This window comes from Strix aluco, chromosome 6, assembly GCF_031877795.1.
Source record: "Strix aluco isolate bStrAlu1 chromosome 6, bStrAlu1.hap1, whole genome shotgun sequence".
Taxonomy (NCBI): Eukaryota; Metazoa; Chordata; class Aves; order Strigiformes; family Strigidae; genus Strix; species Strix aluco.
This window is the reverse complement of record NC_133936.1, coordinates 29,594,494-29,607,190: the sequence shown is the minus strand read 5'-3', so window position 1 is coordinate 29,607,190 and position 12,697 is coordinate 29,594,494. Positions and strand designations below refer to the sequence as shown.

Sequence of the window (12,697 nt, the reverse complement as noted above, 5' to 3'; positions counted from 1 at the left end):
GAGTCCACCACCACCTCTTCCTCCTGGCTAGCAGGAAGGAGGGGGAGAGGTCTCTATCTCTAACCCTATTGTTCCCAGTGTCACCAGCTGGCCCTCACTTTGTCATCAGGCCAACAGGAAACAAGGTGCAAAAGCAGATCTGACTCCTATGCACCGGATGTTGGTGAGCTGATGGGACATAGGAGACGCCATGAGAGTGCCTTTGAGGCCATCACCTTCTGCAAAGCCTGGACTTGGTCTGTCCCTCCAGGGAGAGGCTCTGGGGCACAGGGAAGCACAGCCGTGCTCTCACAGCCCTGCGGATGAGCAGCAGAGAAGAGAGATGTGAACAACCTTGAGCTGTTAACTCATGCGCTGGTCTAACGCTGTCACAGCTAACCCATTCATCGATGTTTCATTTTGGAAAATGACCTAGGCTTGATGGGAATTATGAACCGTACAGCGGATGCCAGACAGAGTTAAAAAACAGTAGAAGCTCATTTGAAGACAAGTTGAGCTGCAGTGTCATGTTACCCAGACTGAACTATTTCCTGTACGTTAGAAATGTTGCTTCTGGCTACCCGTGCCACAAATGTATGAGCAAGCAAATGCCTTCCTTAACATCTCATCTTTGACTTCCCCTCTCTGCAGAGTTAAAGCTCAGTTTCCCCTGTGTTGCAGGAGATGCAGTCACTTCCCTTTGCATCCCAGTGAAGAACCTCCACGAGCCCTGGTATTCCGTAGTGCTCCACATGTATTTCTCTTTTCTAAGCATTTTCCCAATCTCAAGATGAACTATTGTTTCTAAAATGTTTATTAACAAGCTAGTTATGCATACTTTTCAAAACATTTACTAATTAGCTGTCCATAATTGCTGCCTTGTCTACTCTTAACCTTCGCTGATGGAAAGACAGCTTCTTGAAATACTATTCTCTTGTTTGAAGAAGATGTTCAAGAGAGCCAGGCTGAATACTGCAGGCACCAGCTGCCTGCCTGTCTGTGGGCACTGGGGCTGGCTGCAGCTCCCACCACCACCTGAGCAAAGGATCTGGGCCAGCATCTCTGCTGCTCTCTAGGAAGGATGCAGAGCTGTTTTGTTCCAGTGCCCAACCTCCTGGAAGCAGAGGAGATGGCCATGCTGCCATGAGAGGCCTTCACTGGCTAGCCAAGCCCGCATGCCTCACCCTTTGTACTGTGGCCTGGAAACACCAGCATGTTACTGCCAGTGTCCCCTGGCAGGCAGTGCTCCAAGAGGTGGGCACTGGGAACGTGGTGCCAAGGTGACCCTTGCCTAACCTTTGTCCTCCTCTGCCCTTCAGGCTGGGAGCAGGGGCATCTCCTGCCATGCCTGCCCAGTATCTAGCACACACCAGGATGCTGAACTTGGTTCAAGTCTTTTGGCACCACCACGGCACTTACGAGGTCACAGTGACAACTGCATAAATTTCCTCATTACGGTAGCTCCAGTTTCTGTTTTTGGAAACCCCCAGGGCTTGACATGGGGAGCCAAAGTCAGGAGGAAGAGCCTGACTGTGCAGCTCCAGGCTGTCTCCAGTCTGCCAGCTCCTGCCTGTTTTTGGAGCCCTGGGCCCCGTCTCCAGGAACCTTTGCCAGCACTTGGCGTATGCCACCAGAGGGGGCTGCGAGCCACGGCAGCAGTCCCCCAGATCCTGCCCAGGCAGGGGCACCACCGATAGCAACCCAGTTGCAGCATGTGTTGGAAAGGGCTACAGAAAAACCCACTGGCATGGTCTGATTATGGGTTGCACTTTTTTTTTTTTAAAAGCAGCATTCTTCTGGTGCAGATGTTATGACTCAGCTGAAAGGTCTTCCGCTTGCGGGGGGAGCATGAGCCGATGCACTGCAGTCTGGAGGGAGCGCGCCTCTGCTGTGTGTGTACAACAGTGTCCGGGCACTTGACAGCAGCTCTGCCCAGCCTAATCCTCTGGCAGAGTCAGCCAAGTACGGCCAGGGATGGCAGAGTCAGTAGCCAATCTCGGGAGGGACCTTTTAATGGTCCAAAGAGAAGTCCAGCAGTAGGGGGGAGGCACAAACGGAAAAGGTGATTGGTTATAAATGCAGTGATTCACTCAGAGCTGAGGTTTCTGACTTGGATTTTCCAAGCAAGCAGTACAGACAGAACAGCAAAACGGCAATTAGGAAGGAGCAGGAAGCTCGGCTACGTGACTGCACAAACTGGGGGACAGCTACCCCTGTGGCACACCTATTGCAAAGGGTTTAGGTCGCTCCTGGGATCACAAATAAACCCTGACATGCACGAGGCTGCCCAGCTCCCGCCATGCCATGCAGGGAGTGGAAACATTTTGCCACAGCAGCAGTAGCGTGCTCTTTTCCACTGGATGCCACTTCCCTGTTTAGAGAGCAGATACCAATGGCACGGGGCCGCAGTGCCTGAGCAACAGCTGCGCTTCGCAGCACAGAGAGGAAGAAATGGCGAGCAGACAGACTATTACAATTATTTCCGAATAGTTTGGCAGGTCTTTTATCATAGCATCAAACTTCCCTTTTGGCTCTGCCATTACTACTGTGGCCCCACAGCTGCAGGACAACGTGAACAATGGCCTGGGTCCCATACTCCCTGCCACAGCGTGCCCACCCTCCCACAACAGGCATCCCTGCTGTGCTGGCACATGAGAGCCACAACAGCAGGAGGAGGCCAATTTTCCTAACCTGAAGTGCCTTCCCAAAGTAAAGCGCTTCCTCGGAGCATGGATGAAAGAGAGAAAGAGAGAGAGAGAGATAAATATGTTCTGGGGCTTCAATTACACCAAATTACTCCTTTCATGATGGTGGTAGTGGGGGTGCAGTTACTTCTTAATGCAGCTGGACACAGACAAAAAATAAAAGCCCAGATGTGCCTCCAGAAAAACAATAGCAACAACCAGCACAGAGCAACCGCCCCTGGCTGCCACCTCCCGGTGTCCATCCCTGGCTGATGCTCCCACCCTCCAGGCAGGGAGGGCTGGCTGCCTAAGCTGCTCTCCACAGGCAGCCCTTGCTCTGGCATCCTGGTAGCACCAGGTACGCAGGCCTTTTCCGGCCAGCTGCCGGGCGTGGGGAAACCACTGACCTTTCCGCAGATGTCCCCAGGGTGCCAGGCACTGTACAAAACACAGGAGGAAATGCCTCCCATCCCAGAGGGAAATCTGAAGCAGATATAAGGAAGGCCAGAAAGGACACAGTAAAACTAAAAAGACTTTTGCAGATATTTTTGTAGGCCTTAGAACGGGTTTTAGGAATGTAAATGTTATGCTTTTTGAGGGAGAAACTTTAGCCTAATAAGGTAAAATGAAACATGGAAAGAAGCAGCAATAGAGGAAGGGGTTACGGTGTTTACCTCTGGCAGCTGGAAGCACAGACCAGCCCAGTTCCTGCTTCGATAGCTGCCAGGTAGCAATAGCAGAGTAGGGGGAACCTTGTCTGCCCAGAGACAGATGAACCCACAATGGGGTTCATCTTTGAGCCTGTCATCTTTGTGAGAATGTGCTCTATATTAATGACCAGATATCAAAAGAAGGGCTCTGCCCTAAGACTGTTTCTCTGATGCTGAACTCCTGTTCCTGTTAAGGTTCCCACCTGCAGCTGCAATGAGGCCTTTGCTTCTTCATAAAATAGCCTCTGACACTTGGATAAGATTTATTACTAGATGGTCACCTATTAGTACTGCTTAATGCCCAAGTACTACACAGTGTTAATACTTGTCTCCTTCTGTTAGGTCACAAAGAAAGTTAAAAATCTCCCTTCAATCAATTTCTTTCAGGCAGTGTTTATTGTGCACTGTTTTCATTTGTTTTGTTATGCTTCCTATCAAACACTGTTCAGGAAATTCTTTCAAATCCACTCCTTTGCAGTGCTGGCTCTGGGGAGCAGGCACCCAAAGTCAGCTTGGCTGCCAGCTCACACCTGTAGCCAGCAGAAGCCCAAGTGTACTGTCTATGAACCCTGTTTCACTTGCACACAGGTAGCAGCTGAGCGGATAGAGGTGCAGGCAAACTCCACTTTCAGGAGAGGTTCGATGTTAGGTTACCTGGTTTCTAGAGAGCAATGTTGCTGCAGGAGCTGAACTGAATCAGAGACCCTGAGAAACCCTCCACCATTCATGTCCCATACAGGGGACCAAAACCCTCCAACTCAAACCTTTCTGCTTTAACTACAGGCTCCCTCATGTACATATACTCAGAAAGCGAAAGGGCAAGATCATGTAGCAGCCACTCAGATCTGCTATGGTAAAGTAAAAAGCAGCAAAGAGACAACATCTCCAGCACTCATGCAGCTCCTCCAGCACACACCACCTACAGCTTGGGACCAGACAGACCTTGCTCGCTCACAGGCAGCAAAACATGGCAAAAGTTGTCCAAGGTGCTCAGAGCTAAAACTGACAGCTTCCTACACATGGGGGTTTCTGCTTCCCTGACCAACCGGGCTTTGCTTGCCTGAGACCTTTGAGAGGCAGAAGCTGGAGTCTCTCCTGCCCAGTCCAACCCCTGCCCTGCACACAACACTGCCCTGCGTACATATCGCATACTCTGCAGACTGCAAATATAGGCCTACAAAGCTTTTATTACTGTGAATTTGGGGCAACTGCATTAGCTATGAGAAGGCTATACAGTTCAGCCTGCGCAAGCAATAATAAAATCTGATAGCAACCATCATTCTCACATGCACTGTCAAGGCCTTGTTGTGTTCATCTATGCCCACATTAAGCCTTTCTCTACCTTCTCCCCTCTCTAAACACAAGCCTGATACTGCAAAGTGCTAAATGCCTTGCACAAACCGTGACTTCAGGGAGAGTTCATGGTGCTCGAAGCCTTATTAGCCCAGGCTTTATCTGTAGGGGGTGATGGGATCCCCAGTGACATCAATCAGCACACTTTCATTAGAGTTAGAGGAGCTACACTGATTTATGGTAGCTGAGAATCCAGCTCTACACTTCATAACCTTCAGTACATCATCAAACCCATGCTGAATTCTTTGTTCTCCACAGGACTGATTCTACAGCCCCATAAATGTTTCCCCTGTCCCTCTGTCCTTTTTGCAAACAGAGTTCCCCTCTCCATATATAACCCTCTTTTAATCAACAGGACCAGCGTGTCTGGCAAGACTGCTGTGTCAGGCCCATTTTAGGAGACCCCAAGCTCCTTCACAGCTCAGGCACCCCTGTAGCTGGCTGTGAATTCCAGATTAAACACACAGGTTTATACGTCTGCTGAGACCATGTTATTAAGTCAGCCTTTTATGGTGCCCTTTGATGCCATTGATTATTCTTTACTAGTTGTTAATTGTTTTTCCCCGACATCTAGTTTCTGAGTCCCTTCTTAAAAGAAAAAAGAAAAAAAGCGAACAAAATCAAACCCCCAGTTTACCAAACAAAGCAGAAAAAGCACTGTGGAAAGTCAGATCCAGCCCAAACATCTCAGACTGCCAAGGCCCCAGCCTCACACGGCCCAAGCCTTGGTCTCCAGCCCTAGGGCTCTCTATGCCATACCTCTGCCTAGTTACATGCCAGGAAATTGCTCTGCTCTCCCAGCATGGATTAAAAGGACAGTGAGGCAACTTCGACACTGAGAAAAACAAGCTGCCTTTTAAACAAAGTCAAATTCAGGTTGAAAACCAGTTAGCTCTTGCTTTCAGGTGATACCAGGCTGAGTTAAGAACCATCAGTTCAATGCAGAGTAGTCTCATTCTATGTGTCCAAAGCAGCATCTTATAACCACCCAATTGGTAGAAGCACACTTGCCCCTGAAAGGCAATGAGATGAAGTGCTGTGGGGGCTCTGGATGATGCTTGTTCTCATGCACAAGGAAGCATGAGGCCCATACAGCTAGGCAAAAGTGGGAAGAGGAAGTATGTACTAGAGAGAAAGAGGAAGGCTCTTACTTGCAGTCATGCTTTTCGATTTCAAAGTGAGGGTTGAAGTTGAGGATAATCTTCTGGTTGGATTCAGGGGCATAGATGACCCACTCGCAGTTCTGGTGGGAGGGGTAGTCATTGGGGTACCCCGGGGAGGTGATGTACCCAGCGTCCTTGGAGTTCAGGCGGCCCCCGCACGGCTGAGCTGCAGAGACACAGAAAGGAACAAGGCATTGAAACGGGCTCTGGGCATCGGCTGCACACAGCCGGTCCCTCTGGGCCACTGCTAGGGGTGGTCTGATAAAGGCCATTCTCCAGGCTGTTGTCATCCGTTTGGTACTCTAATATTTCATATTAATCTCTGGGCAAGGGCAATTATTCTACACAACAAACCTACTCCTCTTCCCCTCCAACTCTTGCCACACTTACATACCACATTTCACACAGACCAGAAAAGAGAAATAAATGTTCTTGCCAAGGCAATTATAGAGTCATAAAGTAAGAGACAGATTGATATCAGATCATCTGGAGCTGCCTCATTTTATCCCTTCTTTTGCCTCCTTTGCAAGCTGCTCTGTGGCAGTCTCCCACAGCTGCCTCGGGAGACACCAAGATTTGGATGATACAAATTTGATACAGCCGCAGGAGCGCAGAAAGCTTTGCTGTTCCCAAGGAAGGAAACTGAGGCATGGCAAGGCTGATGGCAAGCCCAGGCCTATCCGCATGGCCAGCAGCAGAGCTGAGGACAGCATCTGCCCCTCCTGGCCCTGGCCTGTAGCCCCATGATGGCCCTTCTCCACTTGCTGTGCTCTCCCTCCCCAACCCTGCTTGCCCCCATGACCCCATCTCGGCAGACTGGCCTCCCAGCTCCCAGAACCTTTCAAGCTAACCCAGCCATTGGAATTGCAGATGTGGATAATCAGCAGTGGCGGTTTTGTGGGGCTAGCCTGCAAATGACTGGCAACGGCTGCACGGTGAGTGGAGGAAGCACTCTCAGCTTTGGGTTAGAACAGGCCCTAGAGGGTGATTTCATCTTCAAAAAACACATTTAATCTCATGAACACTGCAAATCAAATTTATTATTGCATTACTTGCTGGGAGGAAAATCTGCATCACAGGGTCAATTGATAAGGCACTACAAATCCCAACAAAGTCCCTTTCTCCACAGGGCCCCTACCACATGCCTCTCACAGCCCCCCCACCCCACCACCACCCTGTCCCAGCGCCACGACCCCACAGGCTGCCCCAGCTGCCCCCAGAAGACAGCATTGCCTCTTCACACCCAGCAAAACAGACAAAAACCAGCAAAATGGGCAATACCCAGCAAAACCACAAGCCCCTCCACAGGGCAGGCTGGCAGGCTTACAGGGTGACCCCAATCTCCTGTTGCAGAAAGGCTTTCCTGACAATAAGCAATGGGGTACCACATGGGACGTAAACCTCTGTGGGTTGTCCCCACTGCAAGGCTGTCCCCACAGTCTCCCACAGCCCTGGAGGGCCACAGGATGGTGTGGGTGGGCTTTCCCAGGGCCCACATGTGCACACCTTGTGATGGGGCCTGAGGCACATCTCATGCCCACGGGGGAGCTGAGGCACAGGAGCATGACTCTTGGTGTAGGAGAGTAACCAGACATCCCACACCCCATCAGCTCTGTGGGCCGAGAGATATGAGGGCTGTTCCTGTCCCTCCCACAGCAGCACTCACTGCAAAACCTGGGACCACCCGGGAGAAGCAAAGCAGCGCAGACTCCTGTGGCCTCAACCCTACACTGCAGGTCTCACTCTGTCCCTCTGCCATGGGGCCTGCCAGGCCTCAGAAGTGTCCCCTGACAAGCTGCCACAAGTCTGCCCACTCTCGGTGGGGACATCCCAGCCTGCCTTCAAACTGCCCTCTTGCTGGAACCAATGCAAGCAGCAGGACTGAGGCAGGACCCCTCAGCAGTAATGCTTCCTGGAAAGAAGCACTTTGAATAAACAACCTGCTGCCTGCACACTGCCTGCACGCTGCCTGAGTGGGAACAAGGGCAACAGGAGGGCCCTTCGTGGGGGAGCGTGGCTTCTTTCACCATTAAAAAGCACTGTCTCGGTTTCCCCCATGTTTTTCATGCCCTCTAACACATTCATTCTTCAAAATAACTTTCTTCTCACACACCCAAAGGCAGCTCTGCAGCCTTGCCTTTTTTCTTAAAATAATCCTGTAAGTATCCTGAAAAATACAAGGGGAAAAATCGCAACACTGCCACGGAAGAGCTGAGAATACCAAAAAACATCTGGTTTCGTTCCACAGAAGAGCTTGCTCAACACACAAACATTTACAAACCTACGTTCTTGCACAAATCTCTTCTCTCAGCAAGACATATTTGCCCACACACGTGTCTATGTGGGTTTGGGGGGAGAGAAAGAGAAAGAGACATTCACGTGGAAGGAAGAAATTCATGGACTTGTTGACATCAATGTACAAATAGACGTGTAATTCACACTTCACTCATGTACGCACTTTCACACCTTCTCATAAAAATCCACACCTCGTTTGCACACATGTCCACCCCCTCCAGCAAAGAGAAATATTCAAGCTGCAGATTATTTTTCTTGGAAAGGGCAAAGTCTCGAAGCAATGAAAATACAGTCAATCCTTCCACACCTCATCATCCCGTCCCCGTCTCTCCAGCTTTCACACACATGCTACCCGCTAGGCTGATACCACCAACATCACCCACCACTCAGAAGTTGCTAGCCCCTTACTCACGCTGGATACTATGAATACTCTGTGAGCCATTGCAACTCGACCAGTTGGAGGGGAACCGCAATGTGAACAGGGGTGTCAGGCTCCAGCTTGCACCAGCTCTTCTCTGACAAATGAGCTCAGGAGCAGAAACCCAGGTTTACCCTCATCTTAAAACTTCTCCCTTGCCCTGCAAGGCCGCTGAAGGTCAGCAGGACCAAGCTAAGGAAATCCCTGGGCTTGATTCTAATTTCAGGTCAGCTTGGTGCCCAAGTTAAACTTCTGGTGCCAGTGGGGACAGCCAGAGTGAGGGGCTGGAGCCCAGCTCTCTGCGACTGTGGTCTCTGCAGTAAAATGGGGCAAGCAGGCGAAACCACTGAGTGGAGAGGAGCACCAGGAAAATTTCACCATCTTTCTGCAGCAGGGAAAGCTTTCCATCTGCAGGAAAGCTTACCCATGTGTCTCAGAGGAACAGATTTTGCCCTTCTCATTCATGCCTCCCCAAGAAGACCCAGAGAAATGAAGGGGGCTACTTCAGTACAGTGCTGCCTTGTCCACGCACAACACCAGGCCACGTGGTGGGCAATAGGAAAACCAGGGCTTCTTAGAGTTATCTGAAGAGGCAAAATACCATCTTTGTAATTGTTCTGTTGGGCTTTTTCTCTTTTGATTCACTGGTATCTAGAAGATAAACACCTGCAACGACAACAAAAAAAATCTATCACTGTGCCCACTGACAGGCAGACATGCCAGCCTCTGGCTTTCTGTATAAAATCAACTCTGTTTTGTACACAGTAGAGGGTCAAGCTTCTACATAAATGTGTCCTTCCAAACTGATGCATTGAATCCACACAAAAATAAAAAAAATAGAAAAAAGGTGAGTAGCATGGCTATTGCCCAGGCTGTATGCTTTGAAAGCAAGACGTACTCCACAGCTAATGGGCTCTGGCAGCTTTTGCCACCCCTGAATTCACTTAATACAATTAAATTTAAATTTGGAAGTATAAGCCAAGTCTGCCAGGTGCATGGGACATCCCATTGCTCAGTAAGTGAAATGCAGGCATTGAAAGCAAACTGTTGGGGCACCTGCCCACATGGTGGAAGGGCCATGGTGCGTGGTGCCGATGGTGAGGCCATGGGAGAGCAGCCGGGCTGCTCAGTGGAGGCTATGGAGGTCAGCAGTCCCCGGCAGTGTCGGAGCAGGCTGTGTTCAGGATGGAAAATCCCTAGATCCCCTTCTTCATTAAGGCCCACCACATGACTTACATTATCGCAGCAACCCTCTCCTTGCAAGACCACTCCAACAGCAGAACTACACTAGAGGACAACCACCAAGCCATAGGGATGGGAAAGGAAGACCCGGAGAAGCTCACAAGGGCAGACTCCTGCAAACACTGCAACATACAGCGGGCAACTCCAAAGTTTCCCACGGAGACGGGTATCAGCAGCTAAGCTCCTCACCCTTTGTGAGGGGCAGACCGCTCTTTCCCTGCCCTGACCTGCTGGAGACATCCAGGCTGGTGAAGTTTCCCCCTGCCTCCCCCAGGCTGCAACAAGCAATCATCACTCAGGGGACCCAAAAATAACAGTCAGGCCTCAGGAACCTCCACCCACACTTGGGGTTTTTCAACTCTGCAGCCCATCAGTGCACACCGAAACCTTAGGCCGGGAGCAGAGTGTTCTCCTACTTGAATTTCCTGCCGATTAAACCCCTCTGGATTTCCCTCACCCCAGGAGAGCAGAGCTCACTGTTATTGTTGGACCTTCAACATAGAAACTAAAGCCAACTCTGCCTGTAACAAAAATAATCATCACCAGAGAGGCCCGTTTCACAACAAACACACATACTACAGCCTCTCAGAGCTTGTAGCGTTCAGCAGAAAACTATCACGTGTTTTGATCTACTGGGTTCAGTTTACTTTGGGGATGTAATTCAGGGCTGTGCACAACATTTAAGGCGTTGTTGTTGCCTTAGAAGCAAGCAGCATCATCTCTGTCTGTGCTGGTCAGAAAGAGCAGCCTTCAAGGGCAGCAAAGGAGCAAGGGAGAGAGATCCCAGGAGTTCCACAGCAGAGGGATACACTGCCTAGCCCCGTCACTTATTTCTCACAGCCTCACAGCCCAGCTTCACACTTTCATCCAACCACTGCAGAAGATTTCTACATCCCGAGATTCAACTCGGCGTAGAGGAGATTCGCCCTGCCCATCCTCTGACAGCACAGCAAAATACGGGTCCTCGCACACACAACCTACTGCTCTCAGAGCTGCTGAACTTGGCATGAGCCCTTGTGCAGCAAACCCTGTGTTTCAGTCCTGTTAGAGTCAAACAGCTCTTCAAGAAGCAAAGTTTTTCAAGGTCCATGTGTGTACAAGCACTTTGCCAAACCCTGGTACGGAGGGGACAAACAGATCTGTTCTGCTGAGGATTCGTTACCATTAATGTTCATCCTACCTCATTCCCCGGGCTCTGGCACTGAGGGAGAGTCTGGCATGACTAACTTAGCAGGGGCTCTCACCCCAAACCGTACGGCACAACTTTCTCATCAGGCAGGAACACAAATGCAAACTCTTGGATTTAAATGATACAGCTTAGCCATTGGCCAAGGAGAGAGACATAGTGCGGAGGAAGCTAATAAGATTAGGTACTTTATCCCCAGTAGCATAGATCATTTTAGCAGAAATGTGTTTGCTTTGGATTGTGAGATAAAGCTTCAAAGGCTTCCTGAACAAATTAATGGACAAACACACCCAAACAACACAAAGCACTTACACGCACATTTTATCCCAGAGCAGCACCCACATCCACGTCTTGGGATTTCACACAACCAGGGAAAGTCCCCTGAACATTTCATTGAGTGCCTTTACCAGTTTAACTAAAATTTCAATTAGAAGTAGAGTCACAGCAAAGCAGAACTTAAAGACTACTTTTGTGATCTGAACTAGGATATTGTTTGATTCAAAGTGTCTCAAGCCTGTCACGAGACAGGCTCATAAAAACACTGTCTGGGCTCAGGCAAGAAAGGAACGCGCCAATCCATCAGTTGAGGAATGCAGCCGTTTGACCACTTCCTAAGGCAACTGGGGAGGGATGCAATATATTCACTTTATAGCGCTGGACAGCAGTGAGAGGGGAACGCCGGAAAGCTCAGCAAATGGAACATTTTAGCTGTGAGCCTTTGCAAAAACAGATCATTTAAAATTATTTTTAAATAAGAAGGGAGTGTTGGAGGGAGGAAGAGGGTGACGGAGATTTGGAGATTTCTGATACCTGCACTTTCTTTGCCATGTTAATCCACAGAAGAATTAAGTGGAAGCCTGAAATAGAGACCTACTCAAACTTCACTGTGGAAAATGAGAGGGCCAAATCCTTCATGCAAATCCAGCTAATTTGCTTTGAAATCACTGGAGTTCAGCTGATTTCCACCCTTGTGGTTCTGGATAGCTGCCTTCCAGGGGCTGGCATCACTTTGAGTCAGTGGCAACCTTGACCTTTAAATGTTGCCACTTTGTAGTTTTGGTGGATGTCCCACCTCACCCCAAACCCCAAACTGTCTTTGATGAGTTTTTATGTCCTGGTTTTACATGGTGCCACCTCTGCTTTGTTATTTGTCATATCACAGGCAAATGCAATTCCAACTGGGCAACCAGCTTACCAGCGTTAGCCTTTATATAGATACACGTGCACACAATTCTTCCAGCTTGCTGCAAATGTAATCGGTGGGTCTGAAATTACAAGTCATGGCTACTCTGGTAATCATTCGAGAGAGTGGGTGAGGGGGTGCATGCACGTGCACGGGAGGGTGATAATTGCATATTGAACTTGCAGGAATCATGCCTGTTTATCCTGCCTCTGTGTTAGGCTCCCAAGGGTTTGAAGTCTCATGGAAACACACTGCCATCTCCCAGGAATAGGTGGCAGCTTCAGGAGACCTTCAGGCTGCAGAATGGGCAGTTTCTGAGGAAATCTCCCTGGTACCGCAGGCAGGGAAATGGAGAGTCAGGGAAGATTGAAGGCTCAGAGCAGAGGCAGAAATAAAGCGGAGGCCTCCTGCATGGCAGCTTGCCACCCTACCTATAGGCTACACTAAGAAATAATATGAGGATGAAACAATTTGCTGAGCCACC

At 49.6% G+C, this 12,697-nt stretch overlaps 1 protein-coding gene across 6 annotated transcripts in view; it reads right to left on the bottom strand.

Moving 5' to 3' along the window:
* NRP2 (neuropilin 2) overlaps positions 1-12,697 on the bottom strand; it is a 90,055-nt gene that overhangs the window by 71,812 nt on the left and 5,546 nt on the right. For all 6 annotated transcript variants that reach the window (XM_074829340.1, XM_074829342.1, XM_074829341.1 and 3 more), the window contains exon 2: positions 5,878-6,055. In XM_074829340.1, the coding sequence (XP_074685441.1) occupies positions 5,878-6,055 (178 nt within the window). The remainder of the gene's footprint in view (positions 1-5,877; positions 6,056-12,697) is intronic.